The 20,795-nt window shown below is 39.4% G+C and overlaps 1 protein-coding gene across 5 annotated transcripts in view; it reads left to right on the forward strand.

The window, feature by feature from the left end:
* The first annotated feature begins 2,138 nt into the window (after window positions 1-2,138).
* The window catches only part of RASA2 (RAS p21 protein activator 2), a 45,522-nt gene continuing 26,865 nt past the window's right edge, over window positions 2,139-20,795 (forward strand). For 2 of the 5 annotated variants that reach the window (XM_085587722.1, XM_085587724.1), the window contains exons 1-5: window positions 2,164-2,304; window positions 8,309-8,414; window positions 13,585-13,688; window positions 14,706-14,800; window positions 18,448-18,524. In XM_085587722.1, the coding sequence (XP_085443848.1) occupies window positions 2,244-2,304; window positions 8,309-8,414; window positions 13,585-13,688; window positions 14,706-14,800; window positions 18,448-18,524 (443 nt within the window). In that variant the 5' untranslated portion in view covers window positions 2,164-2,243. Of the gene's footprint in view, window positions 2,305-2,451; window positions 2,874-8,308; window positions 8,415-13,584; window positions 13,689-14,705; window positions 14,801-18,447; window positions 18,525-20,795 lie in introns of those variants that run through there. The other 3 variants (XM_021536952.3, XM_085587725.1, XM_085587723.1) reach the window with 3 other exon arrangements.

A 20,795-nucleotide genomic window follows, 5' to 3' on the forward strand; every position in this document is an offset into this window, starting at 1 on the left:
TACTCCTAAAATGTAACTTTAAAAGTGGCCAAAAATAAATGTTATGCAATTGAAATAGTATTCTGAATATCATTATGTTAGACTAAAGCAAAACTTCTTTTTAACTAAAACTGTGTCAGGAATCAGTGACAAAACTTTAATTGATAATGCAGGTCAGTGCTCTAAAGGAAGCTGATGCTAAGTTAAAACAGTGAACCCCAACTGTAGTCATAACGTTTGAGAGAATATGGAGGCAGTATAGTCACTCTATCTTCCAAAGTGTGGCAATGTACAGTTCAAGCACACATCTCCATTCACAGGGTGCTGCCCTGCTGCTTTTCCAGATCAAAGCTCTGACTCTGCCCAGGTGAGCCTCAGTTCAGCAGCCACCAGCCAGACAAGGCAAGCAGCCTAGACAGCCAACTGTAGATAATCAAATCCTCAATTTGTACTGTAGAGGAACCTCTCATTTCCAACAGGTTAAAATTCAACTTACGCAAACTCATGTCTTTGTCAGGTTCAGGTTTTGCATTCACATCCACCTGTTACTGGTGTGATGAACCAGTTTATTCCCCACCACTACCCTGCTTGCCTTGAAACACACATCTGTCCTTCCCCAGCAACAATGTAGAGTGTGGGGATGAGGAAGGAATATCACCACTGCTGAAGAAGCAGTGGGGGAGAAGTTGTATGCAGGAGAAGCCATGAAGAAATGACAACAGATTCTATGGCTTCATACCATATCATAGTGATAAAGACAAGATTTGTGCAAGAAAAATAAAAAATGGCCAGAGCACCACAGCAGGGGACTTCAGTTGGAGACAATGACAGATGCTGGCCTGCAGCTTTCTAAACTTCGCTTTAACAGCAGGATAGACTGAAGAAGGCCTTTATGTGTAGAGTGAAGAACCCATGTCCTGCACTTGTTCCTGGAACAGCTTTAGCCAGCTGAACTACCTGTGGTTTAGGACATGTCAGTCATGAAAGGCTTTCACCAGACTGTGTTTACAGGGTCTGGGAACAGACGTACCCTCAGTTTGACCCAGAGTGACGTTGAAGCAGACGTGTCACGTGCAGCCGATGGCTGGGTGGATTGTGCAGGCCCAAGGTGAGATGGCCAGGACCAATGCAGGGCCGCGGTGAAGTCTGGGTGTAAGCCAGATCCCAGAGTTTCACATTAGGATTGCTGTCTTCCAAGCATCCATGGTAGAAAACATGATGAAAAGGCTCTTTAGTTCTTGATGAAGGTGAGCTGCTGCAGCCTGCAAACACCTCTGGGTACTGACTGCATGACTCCTGAGGGAAGTGTTGCCTGCGGCGTTCCACAGGCAGAGTAACATCTGCTCCTGGGGCAGCGCGGGCAGCCGAGCCATTTCCTACTTGTTCCATGGCATTTCTGACACGGCCGAACAGCTGAACCTGAGCTAGCGACAGCAGAGGAGATCCAGTGGAGCCCGTGCTTTGCATAGGGACAGGCGCTTGGCACACCACAGGCCAAAATGGCCGGACCTGCCACTCGTTCCATTTAATGTGACCACCTGCCATTTAAGGTGACCAGTCTGGGCATAGAGAACACAACATGCCGGGCTGCCGAGCCCTCTGTCCCGGTGGGAGGCACAGAACCACAGAATCTATTAGGTTGGAAAAGACCTCTGAGATCATCCGAGTCCAACCTGTGACCCAACACCACCTCGTCAACCAGACCCTGGCGCTGCGTGCCACGTCCAGTCTTTTTTAAAATACCTCCAGGGACGGTGACTCCACCACCTCCCTTGGCAGCCCTTCCACTGTCTAATCACCCCTTCTGTGAAGAATTTCATCCTAATGTCTAACCTAAGCCTCCCCTGGTGCAGCTCGAGGCTATGTCCTGTCTTCCTGACTACAGAGCAGGGAAAGGGGCGGTCAGGGCCAGCTCCGGAACCGGCCGAGCCCCGCGGCGCCCAGCGCAGCGCAGCCCCAACCGGCTGGAGCGCGGGGTGGCGGACCCGGGCGGAGCCGCCTCACGGCGCAGCGGGAGAAGCCGAAGCCGCCCGGGAGAAGCCGCCCGGGAGAAGCCGCCCGGGAGAAGCCGCCCGGGAGAAGCCGCCCGGGAGAAGCCGCCCTAGCGCAGGCGCCGCGCCCCCCGCCCGCCCCGGCCGGTGGTGCCCGCGGGCGGCGGGGGTGGGGCGGGCGGCGGGGCCGGGCCGCTCCTTCCCTCCCTCCCTCCCTCCCTCGCTTCCCCCGCGGCCCTGCACTGCGCAGGCGGCGGCGGCGGCGCTGGCGCGATGGCGGCGGGAGACGGCGGCGACGAGGTGCGGGTGCTGCAGAACCTGCGGGGGAAGATCTGTAAGTGCGGCGCTGCGGTGGGGCCGCTGCGCTCAGGTGTCGTTCCCGGCTTGGTCCCGTTGCTGCCGCTCCCTCCCCGCGGCGACGCGGACGGGCACCGGCGGGGCGGGGGCGGAGGGGCCGCGGCCGGGTGGGGCCGGGCCGCGGCGGCCCCGCGGAGGGGCTTTGTGGCCGCACGTGCGGGCCGGGCCGGGGTCTGCGCGCCCCGGAGCGGGATGGGTGGGGGAGCGGGTGGACGGACGGATGGATGGATACACGGACGCGGCAGGGCCGCGGGAGGCCCGGAGTGCCAGGGAAGCATCCGTGGCTCCGAGGTATCCCTGGTGGCAGCGAGCGAACAGAAATGCCCCCTCCCGCCCGGACCTCGGGCATCGGAGTCTGTTTGTCAGGCTGAAATTGCGAAATTAGCAATGTGCAGGAAGTTGGTGGTGAAGGGCTGTTCTGGAAGCGGTCACCAGTACTCCCGTGCCTCTGTGCAGTGTGTGTGCGAGCGGGAGGAGGCGGAGGGAGAGGCCGGTGGCCTTATTTTGGTGTCTGGGAAGTGCTGAGTGCCGATACCGATAGCCTGGGTAACGTGGGAAGCGGTCGGATGGGCTGGAGGAGGGCTCGGGGAGGCGCGCAGATAGTGCGCTGCGGCCGGGGAGCACTTCAAAGCGAGGGGGAGAAACAGGATGTGCGGCGGCTTCCTGAGGGTATCGGAGCGCATTCATAGCGCTCGGACGCGGCCCGGTTGTTTCCTTTCTCACGCGGCCGATCGACTTTTTTGAGAATGAAGCGAAACAAGTTGACTCGGGCATGGCGCTGGGGCTGAGAACCGGTTGTGAAAACGTGTTGAAGGATTAAGTTTGGTGGAGGAGTGGAGTCGTGTTTACTTAAATATCGTCATGCAGCCTAGATGTATTTACTGTGTCTTCAGTAAATAGAAGACTGGGTCATGAAAACAGGAGATGGCCCGGAGTGGAGCTGGAGGTGCTCGCAGCCCGAGGTGTGAGCAATAGGACGTGGTTAGGTAGGCAAGGCTGAACACACTGAGATCTACTGCTGTTAGCAATTAGCACAGAAATAATACAGGCCAGGTAGCCTTTAAAAAAGCATACTGTTACTTTTGGGGTTAAAGCATGAATTCATAAAATCACAGGGTTATGAAATGGTTTTGTTTGGAAATGACCTTAAATATCATCTCATTCCAATGCTGCTGCCATGGTCAGGGACACTTCTGCTACACCATCTCAGAGCTCCATCCAGTCTGGCCTTGAACACTTCCAGGGAAGAGGCATCCACAGCTTGTTCGGGCAACCTGTGCTACTGCCTCACCACCCTTAGAGTAAAGAATTTCTTCCATATATTTAATCTAAATGCTTACTCTTTCAGTTTGTTCCCATTACTCCACACTCTGTCATTGCAGTTCCTGATACAGTATCCCTCTCTGGCTTCCCTCATGAGATATTGGAAGGTTGTGTGAGGTCTTCACACAACCTTCTCCAGGCTGAGCAGCTCCACCTTTCTTAATCTGTTTTCAGTAATCTCTAGCAACCAACATTTTATGTATTCCCTAGGAAGCAGGTCATAGTACTCCCTAAGAAGAAGGACTATGACCTGCTTCCTAGGAGTACTTAAGAAGTTGGTTGCTAAAGATTATTGAAGCTGGCTTATTTTTTGATACTATTCTGCTTCCTATCTTTTATTGTAAGGTTTTGTCAACATTGAGCTACACAACATTCAATGAGTTTTACATTTTGGAATATTGAACTTGATGAAAGTTTTCCACTACACATTAAAAAACAAAAACAAAGCAAAATGTCTTGAGACTTACATTAAAACCAGTTTTATTGTCCCATTTATGTGTTATGGATTGAGCCTGTGGTTGTATCAGGTTTGTGACCTTCTTCCTGGGGAATATATGAAAAGTTCATTGCTGAAGATGGACCTGTAAGAACCCATTTGAAAAATGAGTGCAAGTAGCAGCTGTAATAAAAGACATGTCTTGAAACAGTGTGAAAATCACTTTGTAAACCTACTTATTTCTTCTAAGAAAACAAAAACTGTTTAAAAAATCAATGAGTTAAATGCTGTGGAAGTTTGGGAATCCTCTGATGCCTAGATGCTCTTTTGGCTTCTTCACACCACAAATACTGTGTTATTTTCACTTCTTGCTAGTATTTTTATACTGTGTTTTGTAGGGGAAAACCCTCTGAATGAAGAATAATAAACAAATATAATAATGTAATCCTCCTTGATCTGGAGGGATTAACAATAGCAGACCTCACTTTGGAAAGCTCATGTTCATAGTCTGAAGGAATTCCTTAGCATGTTTCTTACAAGGAGAATACATTTTAGTGCCCAAGCTTTGCTGGCAATTAAAATTTGACACTTGATTACTTTATGTGTGTTGCATTAGAGAGCATGGTAGTTTTAATGAGGTAATGTCAGTTCTGTGTAATTCTGCATGTATAGAAAACACCATCTGCAGAAAGTTTATATTTATACTGTGTTTTGCAATGCACAAATTGGTGGCAAAATCTAAATTTAGCAATGTTATACAAATCATTACACTGAATTTAGAATTGAGACATGTTCTTAAAGGTGGCTTAAGCAGACATTGCATACCTAGCAGTGAAGAACCTGAGTAAGGACATGTTTGCAGTCCCTGGTACCCTGTTTTTGTGGGCTGTCAGTGTTTGCAGCCAGTCTTCTGCCTCCAGTTTTCAGGTGAGATGAGATGAACTGGTCTTGCCTGTTTAAGACCCTGTAATATTTTTGGAAAGTGTAGTGTTACTCTTAAGCAGGTTTTTCACCAAAAATCCAGTAAAAGTCTTTCCTTTTTGACATGCTTTTGTATTGATGGCTCTATTTTATGTGCCACAGTAATGACCAAAATGCTTTACAAAGGTATGTGGTGTCAAGTTGCTTTAGGCATATCTTGTAGTGTTTCAGGCTGTGGCTTCAGTTTTCATTTTATGCTATACGGAAGTACAGTAAGTGATTTTAGTTGCCTTGATTTTTGGAGTGTTTACTGAAACCTGCATTAATGAAGCACTTGGAAAAATGTCCCCGTTGTCTCCTAGAGCTTATTTGACAAAATTCAGGATGCATTCTTTTTCTAACTTGCACTATGATTTTACCAGTGTGTGGTTATCTTGGATAACCTGCACTCCTGGAGTGGAATTTATTGTTGCTATATAATATGTTTAGTTCTGTGAAGCAAATACTTCAGAGTTTGTGTGTCTAAATGTCTTCTGGCAGGGACCCAGAACAAAGAAATTTAGAAGATGGACACTAATTGCAGACTTTTACTCGACAGGATATTGCATATCTGTACAGAAAACGTAAACATTCAGGATCTAATGTTGTTAATACTTGATTTTTATGCAACCATTATTGCCTTAGGTTTCTCAGAAAAAGGAAGATGTAGTGTAATCAAAGACTTGAGCTTTTTTTTTTTAAAGGAAATAAGCTTCTTGGAAGAGTTGGGTCACTATATGGGTGAAATGTCTCCCACAGTCACAGATACTAAGAGGTGTTAGAAACTATGTGAAATCTCATGCTCCGTATTTCACCTGACAAGTGCTCTGAGGTTATTTTTAACTCAGGATTGAGGATCTTCTTCTTCCCAAAAGTTTGTCTGTTTTTTAAAGCCAGACACTTGGGCTATACAATAATGGTTTTTAACTCATTGGAAAATAAGATCACAGAATATTCTGAGTTGAAAGATACCATACAAGGATCATCAGTGTCAGCTTTAAGTGAATGGCTCATAGGGGGATTGAACCCACAGCCTTGGTGTTATTAGCACTGTGCTATAACCAGCTGAAATCAAAACTTGTATTTTGTGTATTTCTCTGGGTGGAAAGTTTCTTTTAAAACTGAAAAACTGCACTATAGTATACAGACAAACAGAAATACGTAATTTTAAGAATTGGATAATTCTTTGTAATTCTTCTTTTAAGAAAATATGAAACGGTAATAACTGTAGTTTCCTTTCAAAGTCCACTGTACTGTGCCTTTACAGTGATGATTAAATAATGTTGTATTTTAAATACTTTATGGGGAAATAAGACTGTGCCAAGTATTAACTAAAAAATAAAGCTATTCTCAGGAACAGCTGACACATCCAGTTCATGCTTATTAATTGCAAACTTTTGCTATCAGGAGCTCTCCAGATTGGTGAATTGATTTTTATATGTCATATGTTTTATTAAATTAGCTCTTCCTTAAAAGAAGTTAATGCAGTGGTAATCTGATGCTTTCCTTGGTTCTCCTGTAATATCTCACTTAAGGGTAACTTGGAGTTTAATCCTTTTTTGGAGTCTAAAGCCATTAAAACCAGGTTCTGTTCATGTCTCTCAATCTGTCAACATGGAGTGCGGTGTTTAAAAATAATGTGTATACTTCCTCCTCTCCCACACCCAAGCTGATGAAAAGCTTGTTGATGCTTCTGAGAGCACAGGTTTTAACTGTGGAAGTTCTTAAGTATCTGTTCATGCTTTCCATCAGTGTACTTATCCCTGACCTGGAAAATGTCATGATTGAAGTTCAGTCTGTGTTCCTGTTAAACTGTCACGTTCTCTTCTCAGAGACAGTCGGGGCAGCCCTTCCAGTGCTGGGCATTACTTATTTAACTTCCAAGACTGTAATAGGTTAACCTGCATTAACCATCTAACACAAAAAGAGTGCGGAGGAGAGAGAAAACAGAACTTTGATTTTACATCTTACCAGCATAGAGAATAAAGTTTACTCACTGTGCTTCATATCTGTATTTTTAAAAAATAAACATGAATGACATTTCAAATCTAATTTCAAACTGTGCTTTCTGAAAGGTCTTATGCTATTCAGACATAAAAGTAATTAAAACTCAATACTTAGATGTACTTTTCATCCCATTTTTAATATCTTATATAAATAGATAATGTTTAGATAAAGCTGATTCCACATGTCATCAGGAGGGGTATTTCCAGCAGCAGGCAAGGATGTGAGAGGTACTGGCTAAGACCTAATGCAATTCTGGTTGCCCATGGTTTGGACAACCAAGTGGAAAAGGGGCAGATCACCTGCTTTGTTTAGGATCCTCTCATGGGAGAGAGTACCTGAAAAGCTTGTAATCTCTTTTAGCAAAATAGAAGGTGGAAAGGGTCTGTTTGTTGTCTTTAGACATTCAAAGGGAGAGGAGACATCTGGGCAGAAAGTCTCTGTTTAATATAGAGAACAGTGTTGCTGTAAATTAACGTAGATGTCTGTAGCATTTGGATTTTGGAAGAGCAACTTCAGCTGGTTTCAACTGTGATTGTTCAGAGGGAACCATTTCCTAACAGATCTGCCTTATGTCCAGCATGTAATTGCAGTGACCTAGATTCAATACCCAGCAAATCTTTGTATTCTTGTGCTGCCAGTCTTTCTTTCTTATTAGAAACTTGCTTTTATTCTTTTCCATGTTGCATTGAATTAGGAGGTGATTATTTCCCCCTTCTACTAGTTAGGAAAAAATGAACAGTACTCATGAGGGATATATTTTCAAAGGCTCAGCCAACTCACAATCTGCTGTTCATTGTGGAAAATGAAATAAAGATTTGATGGGCAAGTTCTTATTAATCAGCTTCCTTTAGCCAAAGTATTTGCAGAGAGAAAATGCCAAATGAACAATAGCTCAGGCAGATCATGTCTTGGTGTTATGACCTAATGCCATATGACCTCAGGCTGTGAGTGTCTTGGATTTAGCAAGTTGTGCAGGGTCAAGCCAGAGATGAGACCTTTCAAGGGAAAGTGCAGGTGCTGCAAGAAGTGGTGTTCACATGAGTCAGAGTCTGTCTCTTCCTGTCGACTCTCATTCCATGAGAAGCTGGGTGTAGCAACTTCTCTGCCCTCTTGAAGCTTATGAATTGAAAATTAATATCAAAATGCATGCTGAATGGAAAAGTAAATTTTTTGAACACACTAAAACTGTGACATTCTTGTACATAACATTTTGTTTTTCCCGTGCAATATTTACAGTAATTTTTTTAATTTACAGATGATGCCAAACACTTAATACCCAACAAAATGAGAGACTTTTTCTGTACCATAAACTTGGACCAAGAAGAAGTTTTTCGTACACAGGTAGTTGAAAAATCTTTAAGGTAAGCTCAGTTTTTAAATTGATATGATAAGCAAGACTGCCCAATACCAGTGTGTATGACTTCTCCTTGTACTACTTTAAAATGAGAACTGACGTGTGGCAACTACTCAGAGATGTTACAGCAATGTGTAAATCCTGAGTGTTGCAAGAAGTCAAAATTGAGTCTTGTGAGCTTTTAAATGAAATATCCTAGAATATATTTCACAATTACTCTCTTCTGTTCCAGTGGGCAGCGTAACGTTCTTGTTCTTGCTAGGTTGTTTTCTAGGGAAAGAAATCTACTTGCTACACACTTCCCATGTAATTTCCTTCTTCTGACAAGCAGTTGAAGTGTATTGGTGGAATTCTGCTCTTACTGTGTATCTGGTAAAACCTGTTTCTAGAATGAAGGAACCGGAACTTTGCCATGTATGAGAGTTTTCTGTGCTGTGGGGTATCCCCTGAACAGGCCTTGTTCTCTCCTGTAGTTCTTGTGGGAACTGTAACAGGATCCACACAGAATGCCTTGCTTTGCTTCCCTGAGCACCATTTGCTGTAGCTTCTGCTACTGTTTTAGAGGCTTAAAAAGAATCAAACAAAAGGTCAGGATGATGCAGCTGCATTAGTGTAAGGGCTTTCATGTCTCAAAACTCTGAAGTTCATAGTGGACCCAAAAAAGCGTCACTGCAGTTCAGAATATCTGGGTGACAGTTTCAGTTATGTGGAGGTGACATTAAGCCTTCCTTTTAAAACGCAGACAGTCTGTTCAGATTCTTGAAAGTTTTCTTAATTCCTTTTTCCAGTGGTTTTGTTGTTAGTGTTCGTTCTTTAAGCTCTCTCTCCAGATATTTACAGGTCAGGAACAGCTCAGATGGCAAACTTAAATACGGAATTTAAGTTTTTCAGAACATCATTTCAGAGCCTCATTATGCTTCTACATGAAATGCAAATGCCACATATGTGCAGTCAGGAGCAAATATTTTCCTTATATTCGTAATCTGTAACTGCTGTATTTAGATTCATAAAATTTTCAGAATTTAACAGGCTGCAATTGATTGCCCAAACAAAATCAATTGAGTAATCCTGCAGAGAAAAATGTTGAGACTGTACTGATAAAGCAGAAACTTAACATTTCCTCTTCAACTATACAATAGTTTCATGGGCAAAAGACCCAGCCCATCTCTGAAAGACTTTGCTCTCTGATTTTGTTATTAATAATGGAAACTTTGGAAGTTACTACTATGTTTAGAAACAAGATCTGTTATACTTGATGTATACACAGATATTTTTATTATGTTCTGTTTAAAAATTATTAAATTTATGTGCTTTCATCACCTAATAAAAGAAGTATTAGTTGCATAATAAAATTTTTGATAAAGTTAAAACACCTTAGATCCATCAAAAAAATTTTAATAGTATTGAAGTTTTAACTGACATTTAGTTGCAATGTCTTTCATACTTTACAGAAGAAATGAAGTAAAAAATCTCACTATAACAAAACAGTTGGGGAGAGAGGAGTCTCAAATAGCATGCCTCAAATAGAGAACTTTTCAGGTGATGACATCTTTGTATTAGAACCTGGTGTTTAGAATTGCTCTTCTGTCTCCACTGACTTCATAGGTGACTCCCTTCATTCTCTGAATTAGGGAGCGTTCCATACAAACTAGTGAAATGTAATAAAATAACTCATCCTCTATTACCAGCGACTGGAGTTGGGTATTTATACTTGATTGCTACTGTATATGCAGTTATTAAGATTGACTCTCATTCCAGAAACTTAATTAAAACATCTTGTTTCTTATTGCTGTATTAAACTAGAGACCATACTAACCTAGAGGTACTGGGACAGGAGATGAAAGCTCCAATCTCTTACTAACTTGAAAACTTTATAAATTGCTTTTCAGTGAGGCGCAGTATAATTGTAGTCATAGATGCAACTTTGAATTTCATTATTTTGTTTCATATTTTGCTTGCTTTTTCTTACACACATAATTCACAGTCTTTGTTACTGTATTATGGGTTGCAAATATATACAAGTTTTAACCTAAATTTTAGTCCTGTGAATATCAACTAATTAAATGTGGAAGTAATTATCACTAGAATTAAAATTAGTTTTGACTACCATGATTGAAAACTATTAAGCAGTGTATTTTTTAAATGTGCAAATAGGTTTAGCTTTTCATCTCCCAGCACTGGGAGAGTTGTTGGGAGTGCAGATGTAAAACCATTGACTTTACAAAGTTAAAAAACTGTGAAATAATACTGAAGTGAAAGAGGGATATTTTGGCTAATGACTCAAGAAATATTTCCTGACATGGTGTGGGATTTCTGTGAGATCTGAAGAAAGAATTTTTTTTTCCCTTGGAAAGTTGAAAGAATATCTGTGAGCCTCCTCATATGTCTGTGGTCAAATATGAGGAATGGGGGGAAGAAGGGGTATTGTGGTATGTCTGTGTCCTCTTTGTTTTTTCAATTTAAACTAAGGTCATTTTCTTTTTTTTCCCAACTGAACTTTGTGATAGTGCAAAGTTATAGCAGAAATTAATTCCCTTGTTGGTGTAACCATTGCTTTTATTAATTGATGGACTGGGGCACTGGTTAGTGTCCTCACAGAACTGCCAGGTTACTGTACCAAGGAAGGGAAGAGCAGAGGAGTGTGTTACCCAGTGATATTTAATCTCCTCTACTACTGTAATCCAGTTCTTCCTGTATGGCAGTCTGGTCGTCCTTTGAATTAGTGCTATCTTCTAATTTTGTATCCATCACAGTCTTTAAAGCCCTTGCATCAAAGTCACAAATGAAAGTACTAAACTGACTGAATCCCTGAGAAACAGGATGAGTGAGTTCCCCATTTTAGTTATTCCTCATTGGTATAAACTGTTGTACCCCGCCAGCCTATTCAACCTATCTACCTAAGAATTCCTTTACTAATACATTTATTTACCTTCTTTACCCTAAATTTTCTCCCTTTACCTCCTACTTTGCTGATGAATCAACAACTGATAACCTCTTTTAATTTAGGTAAAGAAAAATACATCAACATAAGTAAAATAATGTATTACCTTCTATTTATGCTCATATTATTGGCTTGTTCTTTATTGCCAAATAGGAGACTTAATGTAGTGTTGAGGTCAAAATAATAATAGATTTAATGGTTTGTCATCCTTTTGGGGGCTAGGGGATATGTGTAGCTGCAAAGTTTGCTCTCTTAGGTGCAAGACAAAGGTGCTGGGTGCAGAGAGTCCCGTAGGTGCTTAAATAGTTGCTTAAATCCTTGGCACTTGTTAGTGTACACTGGAGTCTGCTGTTCCCTTGGGATGTCTGTGTGAAGCTGAGCTAGAGCAGGGTTTCCCCTGACATTAGTGCCATCTCATTCTCCCACTGTTCACTCTTTCTGCTGTAGCATCTCTTTGTTTGTACCACTGTAACTTTATTTGTATAGCTGTGAGGTGAAAGCAGATCATGGACTTGACTTAAGTTTAAAATAAGCCTTTGTTTCTTGCTTGGTTTTGGTTTGAGCTATTGTGTCAATACAATTAAAATGAGCAGTGATGGTAATAAGGAAGTTGAGGCTGTTTAGGGCTGTACTGCTGCTAAAGGTAATGCTCATGAGTGTATTCAGTCATGATGCTGAAAAGAAGAACCCAGCCCTTGTAGTCAAAGCAGAGTTTGTTGGCTTTGAAATTATAAAAAAAGAGGGGAGCTGAAAACCACAGCTTAATTTTTCAATTGAGAATTCTGAAATTATTTCTCAGTGTAGTGCAAAGGCCAATACTGATTTGTTTGCTTTGAAGCCTGTGGTAAAAGGTCTGTCTTTAAACAAAAAGAACATTTTTACTTGTGGAATTCCTTATAATGAATTCCCTCCCTTAAAGTTCTTGTTTCTAAAAATCTATTCTAGACATTTGAAATACTGGATTTTTTAGCTGTGTTCTTCCCACTTTTCAAGTTAGTTATCAGCTCTTCTTTCTAATTTATTTAACAAGCCATTGTCCTTAAGCCTGGGGTGGCCTTTTTTCTGTGATTATTTTGGAGGGAGGAGAGTAGGGATGGTGCCCAGTTCTTCCTGGTATCCTTTGGGTAGGTAATAACATGAACTGCTTGTTCCAAACATAAGCATATTTGTCATATTTTTATTAGTTTAAGAAAGTACTGGAACAATAGGGTCAAAATGATACTTTGCTGGGAAACAAAAAAAAAAACCAACATTTGTTTCAGGGTTTGGTATAACTGATATCATAGTACTTTTCTGCATAAAAGTAGTTTCCTGAACATGAACATCTTTCTTCAGTGATATGAATACATAGTAACTGAAATTATTTTAAGAACCCTGTTCTAAAATAGTAGGGTTTTTCTGTGGATCTGCTTGACTTTTGGTATTCATCACTCAGAGTAATACAAGCAACATTGTGGTTTTGTTCAGTCTTGAAATACAGTTTTCTGACCGCTGGCTCTGATTACATCAATAAATACTCCTTAACTTTAATGAGAGTATCAGTTCTGGGAGTGAAGATACCAACACATTGTATGAAATATGTGTAACAGAGAGGAATCCAGAGTCTTGTTCTGTAGGGGGCTGTGCACATGGCAGTTAAATAGGGTGAACTGTAAACGTGACATTGGACTTCTTTAGATGGAGAAATGTGGTGACCGTTTTGGCTTGAGGAAGATCATGTGGATTTGAGAGTAATGTTTCTCTTTTTCACTGTTCTGTCTTATAGTTTCTAGTGATAACTTCTTACAGGTCTGAATCTTAGAGCAGCAGTTTTGCCATGGAAGTTAGAGCTAAAAAAATGCCAGTTACTTAAGTAATCAATGAGTTTAAATTGAATTAAGAATAAATGTAGTTTAATCATGTACGGAATAAGAAAATGAAACAAAACTTGTGCATGTCTCAGGAAGTCTAGAGACCCAGCTAGAATAATTTCAAGACAGAAAAATATAATTGAAATTGCAGAGGAGACACCATTCTCTGTGTGCTCTGATTCTTACCTTTGAATAAACAAACTGAAGGCATTGCAATATTATTGTGTGTTCTTGTATTGAAACGATTTTGGGCACCTTTGATGACAGCTCAGTGTAGTGCTGAGGGCCATGGGCTGGGACAGCAGCAAAATGCAGCTTTTTGATGTTCAGCTTTGATAAAAATTACCTAGTGTTTCTCTATTTTAACTTCAAATCTTTCTTTTCAGTCCTTATTTTGGAGAGGAGTTTTACTTTGAGATTCCAAGAACATTCCAGTGGTTGTCCTTCTACATTTATGATAAAAGTGTTTTACAAAAGGACCTGCGTATAGGTAAGTGTTTATGAGGTACTCTCTGCATCTTGCAGAATACTTGGTTGTTTTCAGTGGCATTATCTGTAGGATTCACAGTTCTTGGTTCAAATCTTTCAAAATTGTATATAGTGCACTTAACTGCACCTTTAAACTTTAAAAAGAAGGATTTTGTTTCCTTGCTTCAATCTGTTATACTAAAATATGTACTGCTTTTCAGGTTAGTAGGACATTTTATGGTCTTATTAGGGTCTAAATACATTTTTTTAATTCTCTTTGTTTCTTCTCCACTTTTGCTTCATTGGAATATTTGAATAATTGTTACTACTTATAGATCTTTAAAGAATAAATTGTGGAATAATTCCACAATAATTGCAATTGTGGAATAATTCTTAAAATTATTTATATATGATTTTTTTCCCCCGTTAATGCAACCTGTGACTTGGTGACTTAGAAAGCATTTGTTAGCAACTTGTGTAGCTTAAGTGAAAAATCACAGGAGGTAGATTTCTGTTACTCCCTCCACTGCATAATGACTTTATTGCAGCTGCTTTTTGGATACAGTTGCTACAAAGCTCTAATAGTCTGCTGTGGAAGAAGCCTTTGCTTTACTTGAATTGAGGAAGGAAATAATTTGCACCAGGATGTCAGATAATTTGATATAATAACAGCTTTCCAAATAGCAATCAGAAGAGTAAAAGGCATCTACTTCAGGTTCCTGTTTAAACATTCTTGAACACCATTTTTGTTCTCCCAAATATATTAATTCCAGCCTCTAGTGTGTTCTCTTTTTTAGCTTCTTATTGGTGATATCCAGGATAACAAATAATAATTAATTCCATCAGGCTTTACATAAACTATTTTCTGTTTTACATACCTCTAACATTCCTTGTTTTATGTTCGTTATATAGCATAATAATCTTAAAGAAAAATTTAAGAGAGTTTAGAAAAAAATCAAATTTCAAACATAATTAAATATTTGTTCTATTCAAATGAAGGTAATATTTATGCTTCTCTCCTCTTGCCTCCCTCCCTCAGGAAAGGTGTCAATCAAAAAAGAAGACTTATGCAATTACACAGGAAAAGAGAACTGGTTTATGCTTCAGCCTGTTGATTCTAATTCAGAGGTTCAGGTAACTATTAAATTACACATTTATATTTTGAAAGTTAAGTACAGATAAGGATGTGATGGTAGAAGATTACATTGAGCTGTAAGAGATAAGGCTTAGAATCTGTATTCTTTGTGAGGCAGTTGTGTCTTCAGTTTGGTTAGTGAATAAGGCACTCTACACCTAAGCTGGTATTATTCCTCATGGTACTTAAAACTGGCAGAAGACATGAAACAACTGTTTAGGAAATGTCTTAACAGTATTTTGATGTCTGAAATGCTTGTAAGAGGAGTCATGTACTTGAGGCACATGAATGGATCCTAAAACTCTTGAATAACTTTTTTTAGTAATGTTTGGTGTTAACTGAAATAATGGCTGATTCTGTGACATTTGAAATGGTTAGTCTTCAAAACTTGGAGGTACTTGTGCTGTGTTTATGTACCTTACCTTGAAACACTTTCTGCATTCAGTGTCAAAAGTTGCACTTCACAGTGTTATTGCAGCCTGTGGTTCTGGCTCTTCAAACAGGATTGTTCTAGGAATAGGCAAAAGTGACATGGCTCTAGAAGTTGTAGCAATTCTCTTTTTGGTTTCAAAAAGAGAATTCTTGGGAATGTCTTAGCCTTCTTGCTGTCGTAAACTAGTAGATTTTAATAGGGTGTTTTTCCAGATTTGCCTGAGGGCAAAAGTCTTAGACTTGACAGTGTTTATATTTTTTTAGTAATGTGAAAGTCCCTTTGGGTAGGGAGAATCCTGGCTGCTTTTACAAGATCTGAATGTGTACAGAATTCTCCTGTTATTTCAACAGATGATTCATTTATGAGCCATAAGTTTAGCCTGCAGCTCTTGGGTATAGGAGGGCATGTGGTTGCTTTACACGAAGACAGATTTTCAAAACGTCTGAATACCACTTCCTCTTCTCTGTTGAAAATCAGTCCTCTTTCAGTTATGATAGAATGGTCTGTTTGGAAGGGACCTAGAGATGATGTAGTCCAGCTGCACATTGTCTTCTTTGAATTCTCTCATGTAATCTGAAAATTCTAGAAAGCACTTCCTAGATATAAACTGAAAGGCAGTTTCCACTTTGACTTAAACATTGCCATGCTTGCTATGTTTTTTCTGTCATAAAAATGTTTTGAGAAAGGTATTACTTTTGGCATAATACTACATGAGTGTGTGGAAATTCAATTAGAATATTCCATTAATAGAATTTAGTGATTTCTTATATATTGGAAATAAAAGTTTTATGGTTTTTTGTGGCTTTGTGACTCTCAGCAGAATGTAAGCTCTTACTTTTCTATGACAGTGCTGTGCCATGCACTGTCCTGCATGACACTTCCATTAGGAGATGACCTTTTCTGCTTCGGTGTATGTTCCTCATATTTATCTTTTCTTGAATCATGGCATTTGGGTAGGTTTCTCCCGTCCTGCTATATTTTTCTATAAAAGTCTTCAGAGCATAGCTGAGACACCCAAGATTGTTGGCTGGATATGGCTGAAAGTAGCAGACTTTTATATTGAAAATGTGCAGAAAAAGTGCATGAAATGTTTTCAAAGGTAATCAGTTAAGAGACAAAAAAAATTATTTTCTTCTCCTCATGGCAGTATACATGTAGTTGATATTTTGTTCTTCTGGTTCCCTCCATGTGAGTATTTTCCAGAATTTATGATGGGTGCAAAGTAGTAGGAGAGCAGAGAAGTATTTTGTCTTCCATAATTATGCACATGCAGTTGCTTGGTTGGGATTATTTTTGGGATTTTCCATCTGCATTTATTTCAAGAAAAGTGTACTTTTTATGTACCAAATTTTTAGAAAGCAGTTCTCTGCTCTGTGCTTTGATATTAGGTGGTTTTTTGTTTTGCTGCTGTTCACAGTATTATGAGTTCATATTAATCTTGTTTTCTTGAAACTTTTTCCCTTCTCCACTAGTTCCTGAAAAATAAATACCAATGTGTGAATACTAAATAAATAAACCAGAACTTGAGAAGCTGGGTGGAACAGGCCACATTTAACTGCAGCTGGCACAAGCTTGTTTATATATATTAGCTTTAAAAAAATTTTCTTGTTTTCTAAAATGCAGATAGTGTCAGCATGCTAGTAAAATTGTTAGTATTGTTTGATCCCTTTTTCATTTATAAAATCTTCATTAATCTTGTTAGAAATTGGCTCATTTGATTAAAAGCACCTTTGATCCATATTATTCATAGCAAGACTGTTTTGTAGAGATTTATATGAATATATAGTTTTATATACCTGTATTTATACATAGTTGGAGCTTTTATAGAGAGCTGTACTTGAAAAACACATTGGTAAGATCAAAATCTTTCACACACTGTTAGGGTTTTTGAACATTCACTGTTCTTTTTATTGAAATTGATAGGATCTGTATCAGTTATACTCCATCTTCCTATAAGTACCTGAAAATTGATTGTTAATCCATTCATAACCTTTCATGCCTTTGAACAACCCCGAGATCTACAGATGCTAAGTGCATTCACACTAAGTCACTGCTTGTTTATTATTTATTGTATAAGAATGGCTGATTTCCCTATTTTGAAGTACAAGCTTTCTGTACAGCCACATTTAAAACCTGGTTGCATATTTTGTCAGAAGTTCTCATATAAATCTGCAGATCAGCAACTTTAAGAAACCATCACATTGCTCTCAACAAACAAAATGACAAAAATGTTCTAAAACTCTCCATGCATGTTGAGGAAGTATTTTCTTAGAGCCATGTTAGTCATCATGGCACTGAGCTGGGAGCAAACTACATCCACAGGAGCAGCAATGTGCTGTTTTACTTCTACTGTTCAGTGTAAAACACAATTTGTGGGTTTTGGTCTTAAAAGCAGAAGGAAGATGTTTAGGTCATTCACAGCAAATTTTTTCTAAAGCAAATGAAGTCAGTTATTTAAATAAATACTAATAATGTTTGTCTTTTCATTGGTCATTCAAAAACTTTGCCTGGTAAGGCTGTTGCCATGATCCTTGGTATCCTGTTTTTATCCTGTAAATCTGTTTTTGTAATAGGGTTTCTCTGCTTGACAAATACTTTCTTAATGTACCTGTGTTCCTGTCCCTGTAGTAACAGTTTGCAAAACACCTGGCAGGCATCCCAAAGCAGTTAGGTTGGGAACTGCCTTGTAAAAAAGCTTCATTTCTCCTCCCATGTGACAGACAGAGAGGGAAACACAGCCTTTGCCCCAGGGGATTTACAATAAAAACATTGCAGTTTTATGTCAAAACATAACTGCTATAGAAATGTGTGCAAGGTCAGCTATGGGTTTTACTTCCATTTTTAGAACTTTCTCCTGAAGTACTCAGAAATTCCTGTCTTTGCAAGTGTTCATCCCATGCTTGGGACAGAATAGCTGAGACTCTTGCTCTCGGTAATTGCTCATGGCAGAAGAATTACTTGTGTGTGTTAAATCTGTAGAGGCTTGACTGATCTGCAGATGAGGTAGTGCTTCTCTATGGCATTGTCTCAAAGTTCAAGTGCATCCATCATGCTCTACTTGCAGGATATGTACTCTGTATGAGGTATTTTCTTCAAATGATAATACCGGAATTACCTTAAATAACTTCTAACTGTAATTATTCTAATTATTATTCTAATTCCTACTTTTTAAATAAATGCTTTTAAAACTTTCTCTCTTGTTTTGTTTTTCAGGGAAAAGTTCACCTTGAATTAAAACTGAACGAACTGATAACAGACAATGGATCTGTGTGCCAACAACTAGTAGTACAGTAAGGAAATACATCAATCTTTTAACATTTGATTGTTTGTTAGATTGTTATGGGATTTGTCTTTCCTGATACTGGATGTCTGCACATCTTAGTACCAATAGCATTTTTCTTTTAATATGACGTTTCTTGGAATCTGCCTTATGAGAAGATAAGTATATGTCTAGGGAACTCCAGCTGCTCATCTCTGCTGTCAAAGCCCTCACTTTTATTGGGACTACTAGGATTAGTGTCTTGTAATTCCAGTTGAATTTTTTCTGGTGAGAAGGCTAGGAATGGTGCAGTGCAGCTGAGAGCCAGAATTTGCAGTACTGCTGTTACTGACCAAATAACTGCTGCTGGTGGTATTTTTTGGGGGTTGGTATGGTAAAGGTTATTGCTAGTTTTGCTTCAGAATTATTTTCTTTCAGTTAACCATGATAAGAAATTTTTACAGAAAAACAAAGTATATGAGTTGTGGTTCTGGAACAGCATGTTTTCACATTTTAGTAAAATTTCTTAGCAACAATTTGAGGAGCTTTCACTACCACTTAATTTTTGCTCTGAAGTGTAAAAATGCTACAGCATATCAAAGAGCATCATAGAAACATTATGTACATTAGCAAATATACAAAATTTTTTGTATATTTACTAAAGTAATTTTCATTATGAAGCTAAGAAGATGTTCTTGTCTCAGTCAACTCCCCAGACCCAGATGGGTAGTTGAGTTGGAGAAGGACCCAGCAAAGTGGTCTGTTTGCTGTTCTTTAACTTGTTATGAAGGAGGAAGCTATTCTTTGGAAGAACTAAGCTAGTGAAACTGGTGATGGTTTAATGGCTTAGGCTTACAATTCAGGTAAGATGGACCTTGCTAGACATCGAGGTATCTTTATTACTTAAAGATAATTTGGAATGTGTCTGCTTTTATAGTGGGGTAACAGCATGGTTCATTGGGAGTCCTACTGCTCTTATTTTTGTATCCCACTTACAGTACAAAGCAGAACTAGAACAGCTTTTTCCCCATGGACTATTCACCACCAAAAGCTGGCTGGAGCTTTATGACTTCATATTTTATTCTCAACATTTACTTAATTTTCAGAAAATTTTCTATTTTTATATGTTTATGCATGTCATGTTAGTTTTGTGGAGTTTTTTTTTAAAACTTGCCTGGATTTTTCATATGATGAAGAAAAGTTGCATTAGAAAGTTGCTGTTGCAAACTGCAGTTTTGAGTAGGAAGTGGTTTACTCACTGTGCCCTCTCTTAGGATCTCTATGACGGAGATAAGTGATCAAAAGGAAGCCAGGGTTGTCTTTTGGTTGCTGCACTCACCCACTCACTGCCATGTGGGAGAGGATTGTGCGTTAAACACTGCAGTGTTACATCAGTGCAGTTGTCTGAGGTTATGAAATGCACTGGAGTTCCTTAAACTAAAAAGGTTTAGTAGAATTTTACCGCACGTACTGCTGCCCTTGAAATAATTTACTGCATTACTAATACATGGTACATAAATATATTCTGCATGAACATGTGAAAGTATGCAAAGTAAGAAATCACTCGCTGAATGTGGTATTATAGGAATGGATGTGAGGGCATTTTTGAGATACATTTGACCTTAAAGCATGAGGAATTTACCGAAAATAGATGTGGGAGTATTAAAGAGAAAATTAAACTCTTTAAAACCCTGCTTGTTCTGTAAATTTCCCATGATAATTAGTAAGTCATGCACTTCCTGCTATGTTTTTTGCTAGTCACCAGGCCATGAGAAGACATTGAATTAGTAACTTCTTTAGCAAAGCTGAAAGATAGAAAGGAGCAGAACTATGACAGAGTAAAAGAGAGACAAGGAATGGGCACAAATGTGTCTGTTTCTGACTCTTCTTTATAAACTGTTTTAAACTCGAAAATAATGGCCCAAGGAAAAAAAAAAACTGAGAAAATAATTTATGACATGCAGGCTATGATTCTTGCCTTTCAGGAGCCATATTTTATTTCATATTCAAATTAATGATGTCTCAACGCAGTGAAAATTAGATGCTTTTAAAACTCCACCACTCAATTTTTTTTCTAGGATAGGAGAATTCTAGATACTTGTGCTGGCTTATTTGCATAGTTAAGTTGCTAATGGATTTTGACTGTGTATTCCCTGAGAGTCCAGAAATTCTACAAAGATGAAAAATGGTAGCTCCAACTTTCATTATGCAAGATTAAATGTTTTGTTAAGTGCACACACAATAGCAAGTAATTAAAAGGCTGTGATTCTGAGCATTACCGGGAGTCCCTGTCACCTTATGG

Source organism: Lonchura striata, chromosome 9 (assembly GCF_050655825.1).
Source record: "Lonchura striata isolate lonStrDom1 chromosome 9, ASM5065582v1, whole genome shotgun sequence".
In the NCBI taxonomy this organism is placed as follows: Eukaryota; Metazoa; Chordata; class Aves; order Passeriformes; family Estrildidae; genus Lonchura; species Lonchura striata.